Source organism: Lineus longissimus, chromosome 3 (genome assembly GCF_910592395.1).
Source record: "Lineus longissimus chromosome 3, tnLinLong1.2, whole genome shotgun sequence".
In the NCBI taxonomy this organism is placed as follows: Eukaryota; Metazoa; Nemertea; class Pilidiophora; order Heteronemertea; family Lineidae; genus Lineus; species Lineus longissimus.
In genome coordinates this window covers 11689857-11704275 of record NC_088310.1, presented here as the reverse complement: position 1 = coordinate 11704275, position 14419 = coordinate 11689857, and the positions used below count along the sequence as shown (strand labels likewise).

Genomic DNA, 14419 nt, shown 5'->3' with positions numbered 1-14419 from the left:
GCGGCAAGTTGAATGGGGCATTGAAAGTCAATGCGTTGGTGACTTTCAAGGGAGTCAAGTTTGGGGCATTTGGGTCACTCAACCAGAAAGACACCCTTTTGGAGTTCTGGACTGGTTCAGTTTCCCTTATGTTTCCAATGGAGAGGGTACACCGTGGCCCATTAAGGTCTACTTCTCTAGCGAATGATTCTCTGATAAGAGTAGCCTGACTACCCGAATCGAGCATACAAAAGTATCAACAACACAACCGTTGGGTGTGTGGAGCCTCACCGGCAAAGTCTGCAAATACGCTGTACTTGATGATAAACTCACACTCTTTTGTAAAAGGCCAAACTACATTCTTTTGTGAAAGACCCTTTTGTGTTGGAGTTAATACCCATGACGGATTTGGTCTTGTGAATATAAATAATAATAGGTGTAACTTTTAGAAGGCTTTTGACTAGTCACTTGAAGCATGGAGCTTGCAGAGAAAAGTCACAATGTGTATATAAAGGTTAAAATAAGAGGGATAATAAACAAGGAGTACTAAGGAGCAAGGATAAACAGGAGGACATAAAGCTGGGAACACACTAATTAAAGGTAAACTTTCAATGGTAGCAGAGCGAAAATCCAATTCATATCAAAAGGCACAACAATATTCGGAACAAGAAAATGGCATCGGGAACGTCTCGTCGGAGTTACACGAATCCACCTAATCTTGATCCTAATGGAGATTATGAAGCATGGAAAAATGAAATAGCAGTCTGGGAATTAGTGACGGATTTAAAAAAGGAGAAACAAGCACTAGCAGTTGCATTGACATTAAAGGGGCAGGTAAGAACTAAAGCTATGGAAGTGGAAATAAAGGAACTCAATTCTGAAAAAGGGATGGAAAAACTTTTGCTTGCATTGGATTCACTATACTTGAGAGATACAGTGGATTTGGCTTATAGTGCATATACAAAATTCGAAGTCTATCGTAGAGATAAGGAAAACATGAGTGATTACATCATTGAATTTGAAAGACTAAATAATGCTTGTAAGAAACACAAAATGGAACTACCAGACACAGTACTCTGTTTCAAACTACTTGATAATGCAGGTTTAACACCGAAAGACAGGCAACTAGCATTAACAGCTGCATCTGATTTGAAGATGTCAAGCATGAAGTCTGCATTAAAGAGAATCGTTGGTGAATCATATTCACATAGCCGCGATGACCAAGCAGGTATCACAATCAAACAGGAGTCAGTAATGTACACGGGTACTAGGAATACTCGTGGTGGAAATATATCTTACTCACAAAATCGAAGATCACCATCTCAAAACCAAAGAAGAGGAATAATGAGAGGAACGAATCCTTTCGATAGATATGGAAGAATATCAAAATGTGCAGTATGTGGATCTACTTTTCACTGGGCCAAAGATTGCGAACACAAGGATGAGTCTATCAAAATAGTAGAAGAAGAAGTAGATGAATGTAACTTGACTTTGTTTACCAAAGAAGAAACAAACGCAAACATTAGTTTAATGACTGAATCATACGGATCTGCTGTGATAGACACTGCATGCACACGTGCAGTTTGTGGAAAGAAATGGACGAATGACTATATCGAGAGGTTAACAACAGAAGACAAGAAATTGATGGTAGAAACAAAACCAACAGAACGTTTCGTTTTGGTGATGGTAAACAAGTATACTCTATGAAGATCGTGAAGATCCCAGTACACATTGGTGATACTAAGTGCAACATCGAGTGTGAAGTCGTCAACATTGATCTTCCTCTACTCCTGAGTAAAGAAGCTCTGAAACGAGCTGGAACTGTGCTCAATTTAGCTAAGGATGAAGCGACAATGTTCCAAAAGCCAGTTAAACTTGAGTACACATCGACAGGTCATTACTGCATAGACTTGGGAAACATATCAAAAGAGCACATATCTGTTGAAGAAGTGCTCATCCTTCGGGAACCCATGGATGTAGGACAAAAAAGAAAAGTAATGATAAAATCACATCGACAGTTTGGACATGCCTCTGCTGAGAGATTGAAGAAGTTACTCATAAATGCAGGCATCAAGGAGAAAATACTGCTGAACATCCTGGAAGAAGTAGTTAACGAATGTGAAATATGCTCAAAATTCAAACGATCACCACCCAGACCTGCAGTTCGGTTACCACTTGCCACGGAGTTAAATGAAACTGTAGCGGCAGATCTGCATGTTCTTGAGAATTCAGTATGGCTTCTGCACATTATAGATCATTTCACTAGATATAGTGCTGGGGCTATCATTCGCTCAAAGACTGGTTCTGTGTTTGTGGACAAGTTTTTAAAGCACTGGATTAGCATTTTCGGGGCACCCAAGAAGTTCTTTAGTGACAATGGTGGTGAGTTTGATAATGAGGAAGTAAAACAAATGGGTGAAAACTTCGGTATCGAGATTCTGACGACTGCGGCCTATAGTCCCTGGAGTAATGGAACTTGCGAGAGGCACAATCTGACGCTTGCAGAAACTATTGGAAAAGTGAGAAGGGATAAAAACTGTAGTTGGGAAATGGCATTACATTGGGCCTTGATGGCTAAAAACAGCATGAGTAACGTACATGGCTACAGCGCACACCAACTGGTTTTTGGTCTAAATCCTAACTTACCATCAGTCTTGACGGACAGGATTCCTGCATTGGAGGGCAGTACCTCCAGTAGAGTATTAGGAGATCACATTCAAGCACTTCATGCTGCTAAAAAGGCCTTTACCCAAGCAGAATGCTCCGAGAGAATAAGACGGGCCCTAAGGAAGCAAACAAGGACAAGTATGAACACTGTGTACAGACTAGGTGATCGAGTTTTCTACAAGAGACCAGACAAAGATGAATGGAAAGGACCTGGAAGAGTTGTGGGACAGGATGGTGTCATTGTTTTCGTCCGACATGGTGGACAACTCGTGCGAGTACATGTGTGCAGACTTCAACTGGTTAATGAACCTCTGCTGAAGAAGACAGATGATGAAGTCACAACAAATGCAAGAGGAGATGTCTACACCCAAGAAAATGATAAAGTAAAGCAAAACGTTGAAGATGCAGAGAGTGACATGGAAACTGATGAAGAAATAGAAATACATACAGATGACAAAGAGACACCGGTAGATGTCCAAAATGAAGACCAAGATGAGGAAACAACAAGGAACTACACTCGCCTAAATAAGCTGAGAAAAGGACAAAGCATCTCATTTAGATTAGACAATGAAACCGAGAAAAGAGATGCAATAGTTATGGGGAGAGCTGGGAAAGCTACTGGAAAATACAAGCACTACTACAATGTGGAATATCGTGCACCAGAAGTGGATGAACCTGAAAGACAATGCATAGATTTGAGTTTAGTAAAATACTTTTCGACAGGAATGAATGAAAATGAAATAGATGGTCACATTGAAGACGATGTTCTGATTACGGATGAGGTATCCTTTGATGAGGCGAAACAGAAAGAAATGCAGAGTTGGATAAACAATGGTGTGTATGGAGTAGTGGAAGATACTGGACAAAATGCTATTTCTACACGATGGATCTGTTCAATGAAAGAAAGCGATGGAGCTGTAATCCCTAAAGCTAGATTGGTCGCCAGAGGTTTTGAAGAACTGGAAAGTGACATACCAAAGGATTCTCCAACATGTGCCAGTGAGTCACTAAAACTGGTGTTAGCAATACTTGCTCAAAATGAATGGGAACCAAAATGCATGGATATCAAAACTGCATTTCTTCAAGGGTATAAAATTGACAGAAAAGTGTTCCTACGCCCACCTAGAGAAGCAAAAATGACAGGAAAACTGTGGAAGTTGAACAAATGTGTATATGGTTTAAATGATGCTTCCTTGAGTTGGTACAAACGAGTAAAGAGTGTGATGACTGGCAGTGGAGCAAAGATGTCAAAGGTAGATCCAGCTGTATTCTTCTGGTACGATGAATATGAAGAGGTACTGGGAGTGTTGGCTTGCCATGTGGATGATTTCTTGTTGGGTGGATCTCCAAAGTTTAACACAGAAGTGATGGAACAGATTAGAACTGAGTTTATGGTAGGGAAGGAGGAAAGTGGATCATTCAAGTACTGTTTTGAATATTGCGCCTATTTTCCCAGTTATTTGCCTATCGTCACTTTTGACATGTTCCCTCGCTAACTTTAACTTGTGCGCGCGCGCTGAGACAACCCCGCATCCGTGAGTTGCGATGACGTAACATGCGCTTCAGCCATTTCGATTTGTCAGGGAAGGTCTTCGCGGACTTCGTCCCTCTTTTTTGTGGGTTTTTTGTAACTCTTTATGGTTTGAATCGGGAGGTTTCAAGATTCAGGTAAAAGCAAAATATGTATAGAAACCCCTAGCCCACTGTCATTCAGAATAGTTAAAGGTGTACATCAGAATCAAGGTTTGATTGTCCGTTGTCCTGAATGCTTCGCCAGAAGTTTCGATGAGTGCGCACCTCGTGCGATGCGTATATCTATGCATTGAGCATGCACTCTGTGTACAGGAGCAACGTCTCCCAGTGATTTTACAGTACCAATATCATTATGTCATGTACTAAGTTGTGAGAATATTTAGGACTGCTTTCAATTATCTGTGTGACAGTAATATGTAGGTTTTAGTTCTCCGTGTAAGACCATGTTGTAGGAAAGACAAATTTGAGGACATTTGTATACTACAAGTATGGTTGTGATGTACTGTTTCTGATTGTGACACATGTTTGTACTATTTCAGAAAACCCCATGTTATGGTGTTAAAAGAAGATTAGAAATCGACTCCCGAATTGTTGAGTTTTCCATCCCTGTCTCCACCAAGTACATCGGAATACAGATTGTTCAAGAAAACAATGAGATTCATCTTGACCAGAACAGATATGCTGAAAACCTCAATGTCATAAACATTTCCAAAGCCAGGGCCTTAAAGAAAGATGATATGGTGACTGAAAAAGAAAGAACAGAACTGAGGTCAAAGATAGGTCAAATCCTATGGATTGCGCGTCAAACACGACCAGATGTCTTTTTTGATGCTTCCTATCTAGCATCTCGTGTGAATCAAGCAAAAGTGAAGGAATTGCTAGAAGCTAACAAAGTCATCAAAAGGGTGAAAACAGATATAGAGAGTGGTGAGAAGTACTTTAGATGCTGAAACATTGGCTTTAGCAGACGGTGTGGACACTTGTATGTTCCTGGATACATTATTTTCTGAACTCACATGTAGTAAAACAGCTACATCAAAAATGAATGTTTGCTGTATAAAGATAGATTGTAAGTCCCTGTATGAGGCTCTGCATTCAACAAAGGATGTGACAGAGAAAAGGCTAAGATTGGAGATTAGTGGACTGAAGGAACATATTGAGAAGGGTCAGATCAGAAAGGTGGAGTGGATAAAAGCTGGACAACAGTTGGCTGATTGTTTGACGAAGAAAGGAGCATCCAGTGCCAGCTTGTTAATGTTATTGAAAAGAGGATCCTTAGGATGAGATTATATAGAATAAAGAACATAACAGGAAAATGAGATGAGGACAAAATTTCTGAATTGCATAGTGGTTGTACATATGTTAAAACATTTTAAGTTATGATTTATTTTTAAGATTATAGAGGATGGACATTGAAAAAAAAAAGGAAAAAAAAGAAAGAAAAGTTGAGTTTGATAAACTCACACTCTTTTGTAAAAGGCCAAACTACATTCTTTTGTGAAATACCCTTTTGTGTTGGAGTTAATACCCATGACTGATTTGGTCTTGTGAATATAAATAATAATAGGTGTAACTTTTAGAAGGCTTTTGACTAGTCACTTGAAGCATGGAGCTTGTAGAGAAAAGTCACAATGTGTATATATAGGTTAAAATAAGAGGGATAATAAACAAGGAGTACCAAGGAGCAAGGGCTAGCCAAGGAGGATAAACAGGAGGACATAAAGCTGGGAACACACTAATTAAAGGTAAACTTTCACTTGAGACAGGCCGGGTCATTGTTACTGTCGCTATGCAGGATAAATCACCGGTCTCAATATCTTTGGAGAACGAGTTATGTAATAGGGACGAATGGCGTTTGCCGCAACCATCAACGTTACACCTACGCTTTGAAATGCAATCTACACTAAGATGAAATTTCTTGTGACACAAAAAACACCTTCCGTTACTTTTAAACCAGAGACGTTTCTCTTTTGGGGTTTTCATTTGAAAGTCTTGACACTCGGTCAGCCAGTGTCCCTTCGAGCAAAACTGACAACGCTTGACCATATTTACATATGAACTGGCCGGTGCGGCCGGGGTCATAAGCGTAGCCTGTTTCACAACAGGAAATTTACCGCTGGCAGGCGACTTCATGTCTCTAGTACTTTCACGAGAGTTTGGCTCAAGTGCTCCACCGCATCGCGTAGCCTTTTCTTTCTCTATCAACCACTGGTGAAAGAGCTCAACCGTCTGATCGCCTTTTCCGACGTTAACTACGTACCTACCCCACGCCTCCTTCATGTTGTAAGGTAGGCGTGACGTAAGGTCAACCAAGAGACATTTACCTTTAAGGTCAGCCGTCTAGCCCATTGTGCGAAAAACTTGTACCAGTTGACATACTTGAGTACAATAGCCTGGCAAGTCTGAACTTTTTTGTAATTTTGGCCACTGGCGTACCCTATTGATAAATGCCTCAATGATAGGAGTTGGATTACCATACCTATTTTCCAGTTCCTTGATCGCACTTTTATAACTGTTGCCACTCAACAATAATCCAAGCACCTTGCTCCTTGGCTCATCCCTCAAAAAGGACGTCAAATAACCTAGTTTTTGTGAATTAGACAACAAATTGTTGTCCCCAATGAGGTTCTTAAAACCAAGATACCACTCAGGCCAATCAGTGGGCTCGCCGGTGAAAACATTGAATTTTAGTTTTGGAAGTCCCAAATTGGGGAAGGAGCCAGTAAACACGGGTTTTTCGTCATACACAGGTTAAAAAAAATCACATTCACGGGTAGCTCCGAATTTCACATGACGACGATCGTTCAGATCTTCTAACCATTCGTTGGTGCGACTCGAACTAGTTGATTTCACCGTACTACTATCTGACACGTCCAGTTTCTTTAGTTCGAATTCTATTTCGAGGGTTTTTAGCCTACTTTCCTGGGCGATTTGACGAAGTTTTTCCTTCTCGTGGCGTTCGGAGGTTTCGAGGGCCTGCATTTGAAGCTCGTGCTCAAGCATCCTTTCTGCGCGCACGACCTCGCGCTTTGATTCGGACAGTTGGCTATCAGTTTCATCAACTGTTACCCACAAGGTTTCGTTTATAACATCACAGATTGCGTTCTGCGTTTCGGTTTCGTCATAGGCTAGAGCACTGGCCGCCTCTCTCGCTTTCAATGACGGTTTATAGACCCGCCCGTACCGACTTCTTTGTTGTTTATCGCTCATGGTTCAGGTTCAGGGTAAGGTTCACGACACGCGACTGGTTTTCTTGCCGTTCGCAAGATCAAATTGTAGATTCATGGTTCATGATTCTCGTCCGGCTGCATTCATGTTTCATCATCGCGGTTGGATTCGGTTGGATTCGTTTACGCTGTTGACGACAACTTTCATGTTTCATAAGTCTCAGCTTTATTATATTTGGTAAACTGCAAATTAAAGAATATATATAATCATATAATCAGTACAAGATCGCATAAAAAACAGGACTGCACAAATTTATGTTAAGATCTAAGAATTTTACACGTAGGACTACGATAAATGAATGAGAGAAATTGATGGAACAGAATATGTGATACATACCGAATATGGAACCTCCAGAGCGACTAGCCGGTGTAACATCTGTGGTTGTTCCCCATGTTTCAGTGTTTCCAAACAATAGGCAGCTAGAGAGACCATGACTTTTCAATAGGGGGGATACACAGAAATACTCGTCAATCTATTTTTGAGCGTTCCCAAACAATGAGGGGAAACACCCAAAAACAGAAACACTCAAAAACATTACACCGGGACGAGAATGAATAACAATAAAATATCGACCGTATTTATAGGGCGGACCCAGACGCTTTCGTAGGCACCTGGCGGAACCCTTCCAAGAGGGACAAAGAAATTTGCTATAAATAGCTGCCAGGGGCCTATGGAGGCGACCAGGCACACAGGTCAGCCGGTAAACACGACAGTAGACAAAATCTCCCGCCCGAAGCCAAATAAAGAGTATTACCCGGGAGTTTAGAATCTCCAACAGTGTCGTCCTGAGAAAGAAGCAAAGTTGGGCAATTAAGTTAGAAAAAATGCGTTCTTAGAGTCTTTCAAACGAAATGACATTCTTCAATCATGATTTGCATCAAATATAGACCCCGATAGACCTCGATGGCGAATGCGGCGGTCAATAGGAGTGGCGCAAATCAAATGCTCCAAAAAGATCAATGAAAAATGTGTTTTTGACTATGATTTTTGCCAATTCTAAAAAGAGTCAATTCGCCCCCCCCCCTCGACCAAAAAGCTAACTACACGCCCCTTATGATCACATTCACTTGAATCCAAGTGCACGTTATGATTATTTTACATTGTGCAGATTCCTCGCAGCCCACGCTGTAATCGTTTCGACGAGGAATGTGGAGTTTGTCATTGTGGCGAGGGAAATTACGGGCAGTACTGTGAATGTGATAGCACGGTGCTCAATCCAGAAGAGGCTAACGCGCAGTGTACGAGGTAAAATTGATCCACGTATGAAAGGTTAGATCACGAGCGGTAATCAACGGGTTTTACAGGTTCTGCTATTTTGGCAGGTACCAACTTTGCATCATAACTAAAACTTTGACATATTGTTGGTACAAGTCATTCGTCGTAGTCTCCATATTATGACTATCGTTACTTTATTCTTACCCGTTAACCACTGAGCCGCAATTTTATTATCGACAGAATAGGTTATAAATTTTGACCAACATTTTTCATTTACATTTGCGACAACATACTTTGAAACCAAAAAACGAGAGAGTTATCAAGCAGTTAACAATTTCCTTGTGGAACGGGTAATTGCGAAGCACGTATATAGACTGAAAATTGCAGATATGGTGCACATGTTTAAAGTGACCTAATTATAATTCAAAGATGGATGCTGATATGAACGACCCACACATTTTTGACCGAGTATCTAATTTTACAAATTCACGAGAAACTCACAAATGGTGGCTACAACTCCTAACTAGACAGTGCATCTCAGATTTTTTCATGACGCCAACTCCTTTGAGGCCAACATGCAGGAACTGGCGACTACTACCGAATTTGTGCTAAACGTATTTGCATTTTTAGCGGTTTTGCGCCGACTCCCTCGATCACAAGCCTGTGTGATATTCCCCTTTTTTTCATAGTGTTTTTAAGATCGACTGTTCTCAGCTTTGGTCGCCTCGGTGGTCACCTCTGCTCATCGCATTCTCGCTGTGACTTTTGGAAATATAACCCGATCCCAGGTGTCTTTTTTTATTGTTGAAAATGTGTCCCATCGTCGAATGTCGGACTACGTCATTCATACTGTCCGTCGGCGTCTCGTCTAACAACCAAGAATCACGTGACGTAGGCAGTGCTGCAAATCGCGCAAATTGTATTTCCCCTGAAGACAAGAGTTGATATTCGCCCCAGATATTGACCTGCTCAGAGCGAATTTTATTCCTGAAAGGAACCACTTCCGGGTTTACTCTCTATATATGAGGCGGAAAAAATCAACTAAATCATCATTGACACCGTGTTTTTGAGTAATCAGTCAAAACATCATGGTGGTTGTCATGCTATCAATTTGGATGTTAGTGAATTTCCCAGCAAGGTAAAATGTAGTTGTCATTTTTCAAAAACTGTGTTTGGATCGTGCCACCTTGGTCTTGCAGTACTTCCCTCCTACGTTATTTACTCCCGACGATGATTAGTCTTTTTGTTATGTTATAGAAATTATTCATTCAGCTAAATAAAGTTAATTTCATGTGTAATCTAAATTCATGACGAACATTTATGTGAGAAGGATTTTTTATTTTTTAAAAAAGGCAAATCGCGATTAAAAGATCCACCAAGATTCCCATCTAAAAATGCAAAGGTCGTAAATTCGTAGAGTTACAATGCAATTAAATTGACGGGTAAATTGACATAGTAATATGTTTATGGCTATACATGTACATGTTCCGTATCACATGTTTATGGCTATACATGTACATGTACATGTACATGTGTTAGTAGAGGCCAAATAGCACAACCTTTAATAGAACTCATTAGTAGGAGGCTTTTTCCGACTACTTAGCGGTTTCTCTAACTTTTTTCTAATTTAAACAACAATAGTCCGACAATCTCCGACTTTTCTTAAGTGCGCATTTCTAGAAAACCTAATGAAAAATACAATTAGTTAATGAGGTTTAAGCCAAACATTCACCAAACGCCGAAAAAAATGAAACGTCTATTTTCTCTTTAAGTCGAATTTTGAAGACGTTGGGGCATTTGTTCGCAGTCCTTCACCATTCGTGTACCCGTGCACATACATCTTGAGGTCCGTAATTCCGGCCGAATTATAATTTAGTTGTTAACTAATCAATCTGTTGGTTTTACAGACACTCGTCTCTGCGAGTTCGTTGATGACGACGGGTGCACCGCCAGGTTCAGCTATGAATATAGAAAATCGACGAACGTGAGAGTTCGAGTCCGACTGACCAAGTTTTGTTAGTAAGTAGGTCATCCTGGAACTTCGGGGATGGGATCCGGGTCCTAAATGATTTGCAAAGCCATGTGACAAATGTAACAAATAAATAATACAAATGAATACCGTCCTTTTGTTATACAAACGTTTACCATCCTATTAAATATTGGAACACATAAATTATGGTTCGATATGTTAGAGGAAACCTTTAAATAGATACCAATAGATTCACCGCAGGAAATAGTTGGTATTTGTGGCTTATAACGTACATACCCCATTATGCAAATTAGGCTGCCCCACCTGGCATCGTGTAGTAGCAATTGCGCGCACCGTGGGATGAAAAAAGCGGCGGGGTGAGATTTGACCTATACTAATTCAACGTGTGCTAATTCATATGGGTTCACTTCAAACTACATTTGAGTAAGGAGGAGGAGCAACGACCCTGCATTTTTTTATCAAATTTAGAAAAATCGTTCTCCTGGCCATCACAGGGTGGTCCTTTCAGGTGAAAATGAATATTTTTTCATTGAGTCTTTGACCTGACAAACTTCAGCATCACGGCGGGAAATGTGTTTACCATTTTTGGACCGTGCGCAGGATCTGGTGGTATCAAAGGTGGCACCACCTATTGGTTCCGTATCACATTAAATCCGTCAGAAGTGCTCTAAAATGCGCCACTGGGTCTCTGCGAATCTAATGAATATATATGATGTACTCTTGGAAAAAGTACCAACCATATTTTTTTCAAATTTTTCAAACCAGTATTAAGCAAGCAATCGCATATTTTCGCTTTTGATATTTGGCCGCCTATTGGCCAAACTATGAATCGTATAACGCCATGATTCAGATTCTGAGTAGGGGTCACCCAGGGGTACATTCGTACCAAGTTTGAGATCTCTGGCTAAAGCGGTTACAAAAAGTGCCACCATTGACTAACGGCGGTGCCGCGATCAAACTTTGACCTCTCTGACCTTCAAAAGTAGGTCAAATCCAAAACCCGGAGGATATATGATGTGTCTTTGGTAGAAGTACCTACCATATTTTTTTCAAAATGTTTGAGCCAGTATTAAGCAAGTTATTGCAGATTTTCCATTTTGACCTTTGGCCCCCTGGTGGCCAAACCGTGAGTTACATGAGGTCAGAATTTGGTCTCTGAGTAGCAGTCACCAAGGGGTACATGTGTACCAAGTTTGAGCTCAGTAGCTTTAGCGGTTACGAAACGTGCCACTAGTGTCTAACGACGACGACGGACGACGACGGACGACTACGGACGACGACGACGGACGACGACGACGCTGCGTCATTGTAAAGGCTCGTTGGAAGTTTTGGGAGAGTGATGGGAGTATTGGGAGTGGGAGAGGTATCTGTGTAGTCATTTCTGTGTGTATAATAGGACATGGTAGTGATTTGCTGGATAGATCTGTTCTTTCCACAATACTTCCCATGGTGAAGAGCAGGAGGCCAATGGTGTCGCCCAGGAACAGTTAACGTCCTAAGCGACACCAGGCGGGCTCGCTTTGAACCAGCCTCTTCTTCTTGGATGATAGAGGGTAGGAGATCTGGAAGAGGGAGTGTCAGGATGTTTTGAAGAAGAAGCAGTTGTATGCTGGAGGGGCCGCTGTTTATTGAGCAGGAGGTTGTCCCCCCCCCCCTCCCTGTATTGGGGAAAGAACAAAATGGTTAGGGTGTGGCTGTTATGTGACACACCTTCCATCCGCGGGGCGAGCCAGGCGAAAGTTTCGCGGAAGTCAATTTCGGTAGTTTCGCTTTCGGTATGTTGCCTTAGGAAGTAATAGATATCATTTCACCAGTCTATGATCATGACCGGGCGGCGATTTTTTTATTCCCAATCGACATATCCATCGCACCTTTCATAACTCTTCTGATTGGCTGTAGATTTGCTTACGTCACAGTGTGACTTCGGGGATTTAGCCGAGTGGATTCAGCACTCAACTTATAATCTGAAGATCGCTGGTTCGAGTCCAACTTGAGCCGTCATTTTTACACATTTGTTTTCTTCTTATTTTTCCTTTCATTTTTTCGCAACGCTTCATTTCTGTCTGGTTGTTGTGCTGCACGGTGACCAAAATTACACCATGTATGTTTTTTTATAGTTTAGATTGATTTATTTTTTGAATTGTACCCTCGGAATTTATTTATATTGTCTTTTGAATAGCAGCCTCCAAGTAGCAGGATTACAGGAGCACGCCCGAACTCCCTGCAGCCAAGCGGCGCCATTTGCCTAGTAGCTACCTTCCTACCCTGGAGACAAGCAGCACCATTCCTTGGACACCTTACGGGCAAAAAAAACAGGGTGATTATTCCTGACCTGGGTGTAGTCGGGAAGACATTATTTCGTGTAAAAACCGAAGCCATTTAGTTCAAAATACTTTTTTATTCTGATAAAAAAATAGCACATGTCAAACAAGGGCCGAAGTCAATAATGATATTTTAAGACTTGCACACGTGTAAGCGACAATTCCTCACCGAAGCGGCAAAGACTGGAGGCTGCCATTAGAGTGATGACGTAGATCCTGGTCCAAACTTTCAGCCAATCAGAAGAGTTATAAAAGGAGCAATGGATATGTTGATTGGGAATAAAAAAATCGCGACCAGGCGAACTTGACGCACATCAGGCCTCTTTCGGACCAATTTCACATCATTTCAAGGACCCGTGTCGAACAAAAGGTGGCGCTACCTAGTGGCAACTATCCAATTAAAGCCATCGAGTGTGCTCTAAACGTCTCCCCTGGGTCTCTATATATCTAAAATGTAATAGTTATGGACAAAGGATTGACCAAAGGATTCTGGAACATGCCTCGCGACCCAGACCTGGGTCTACTCGTTTGGTTCAAGTTACTGAATAATATATTCGAGAGTTTATCCAACAAGGACCATAATAATGGCATGTATTTTGGCTGGTAGAGACATGGTCTTGAAGTAAACCAAACCATTCTGAAGGACGTATTCGAGGAGGATATTCCCTTACGGAGCAGGTGTATTCTGATTGGATGTGACATTGTCTTCAAGTCCAGCCAGTGCGATGGACCCCTCCAGGCGTGACGTCAGACGTGATCCTGCCGCATGGCTTGTCCCGGATTAACCGAGAGACCAAATTGTTGACATCAAATACAATTACCTACACATTTTTGGGTGGGTAGAGACCTAGGGAAGGTCTCTATGGCACATTCGAGGCAACCGTATATGGTGTTGTGACCAATAGGGTGCGCCACCTTCGACACCATCCAGATCCCACAAACGGTAAAAAATTGCACCAAATTTGCCCGACTGGGGAGCGGGCTCATATACTTTGTAAAGGAGATTTTTCGGGTACATGAGCAGACCTCCATACGATAGCCAGATATATTATATATTTTGGAGGTTAATTGTAAAAGGTGTACCCCGCCACAGGTTTTTTCGCAATAAGGCTCACGCAGAAGATGAACAAAGGAAATTCGCGCTCAGTGAACTTGGACAAGCCTCGCCCCGCGATTTTGACGTATTATTGCGTACGAGACCCAACAGAGGGCGGCGACTTGGTCCCAAACTCACAGAAGATGGCCTTATTAAATCACCAAAGCATCCTCATACATGGAAACTAAGATCTGGACGTTAAAGTAAATTGTATTTGGAATAGGACAGGCGCTCGGAGATTAATAGCTGGAAAAACCGGTCCCTTGTCACTGGCCAGGCGCGTGAACAGTTTTGACGGTTCTAGGCCTATACAAAGCATACCATACGGTGAAACAACAGTAACGGTGGTGGTGGTGGCTAGAGTCCAAATAAGAATTTGTTTTTATGATT

General features: G+C 41.6%; 1 protein-coding gene across 1 annotated transcript; it reads left to right on the top strand.

Moving 5' to 3' along the window:
• Positions 1-1682: 1682 nt before the first annotated feature.
• On the top strand, positions 1683-5129 carry LOC135484764 (uncharacterized). Its single transcript, XM_064766442.1, has 2 exons — positions 1683-4040; positions 4719-5129. Exons 1-2 carry the CDS (start codon positions 1683-1685, stop codon positions 5127-5129), a joined length of 2769 nt encoding a protein of 922 aa, XP_064622512.1.
• Positions 5130-14419: the final 9290 nt, after the last annotated feature.

Bases quoted from the DNA above. Each gene is read 5' to 3' on its own strand.
- LOC135484764 (XM_064766442.1), top strand. From the start codon at position 1,683: ATGAAGATCGTGAAGATCCCAGTACACATTGGTGATACTAAGTGCAAC. The intron at 4,041-4,718 runs GTAGGGAAGGAG...GTACTATTTCAG, and splicing joins AGATTAGAACTGAGTTTATG to AAAACCCCATGTTATGGTGT.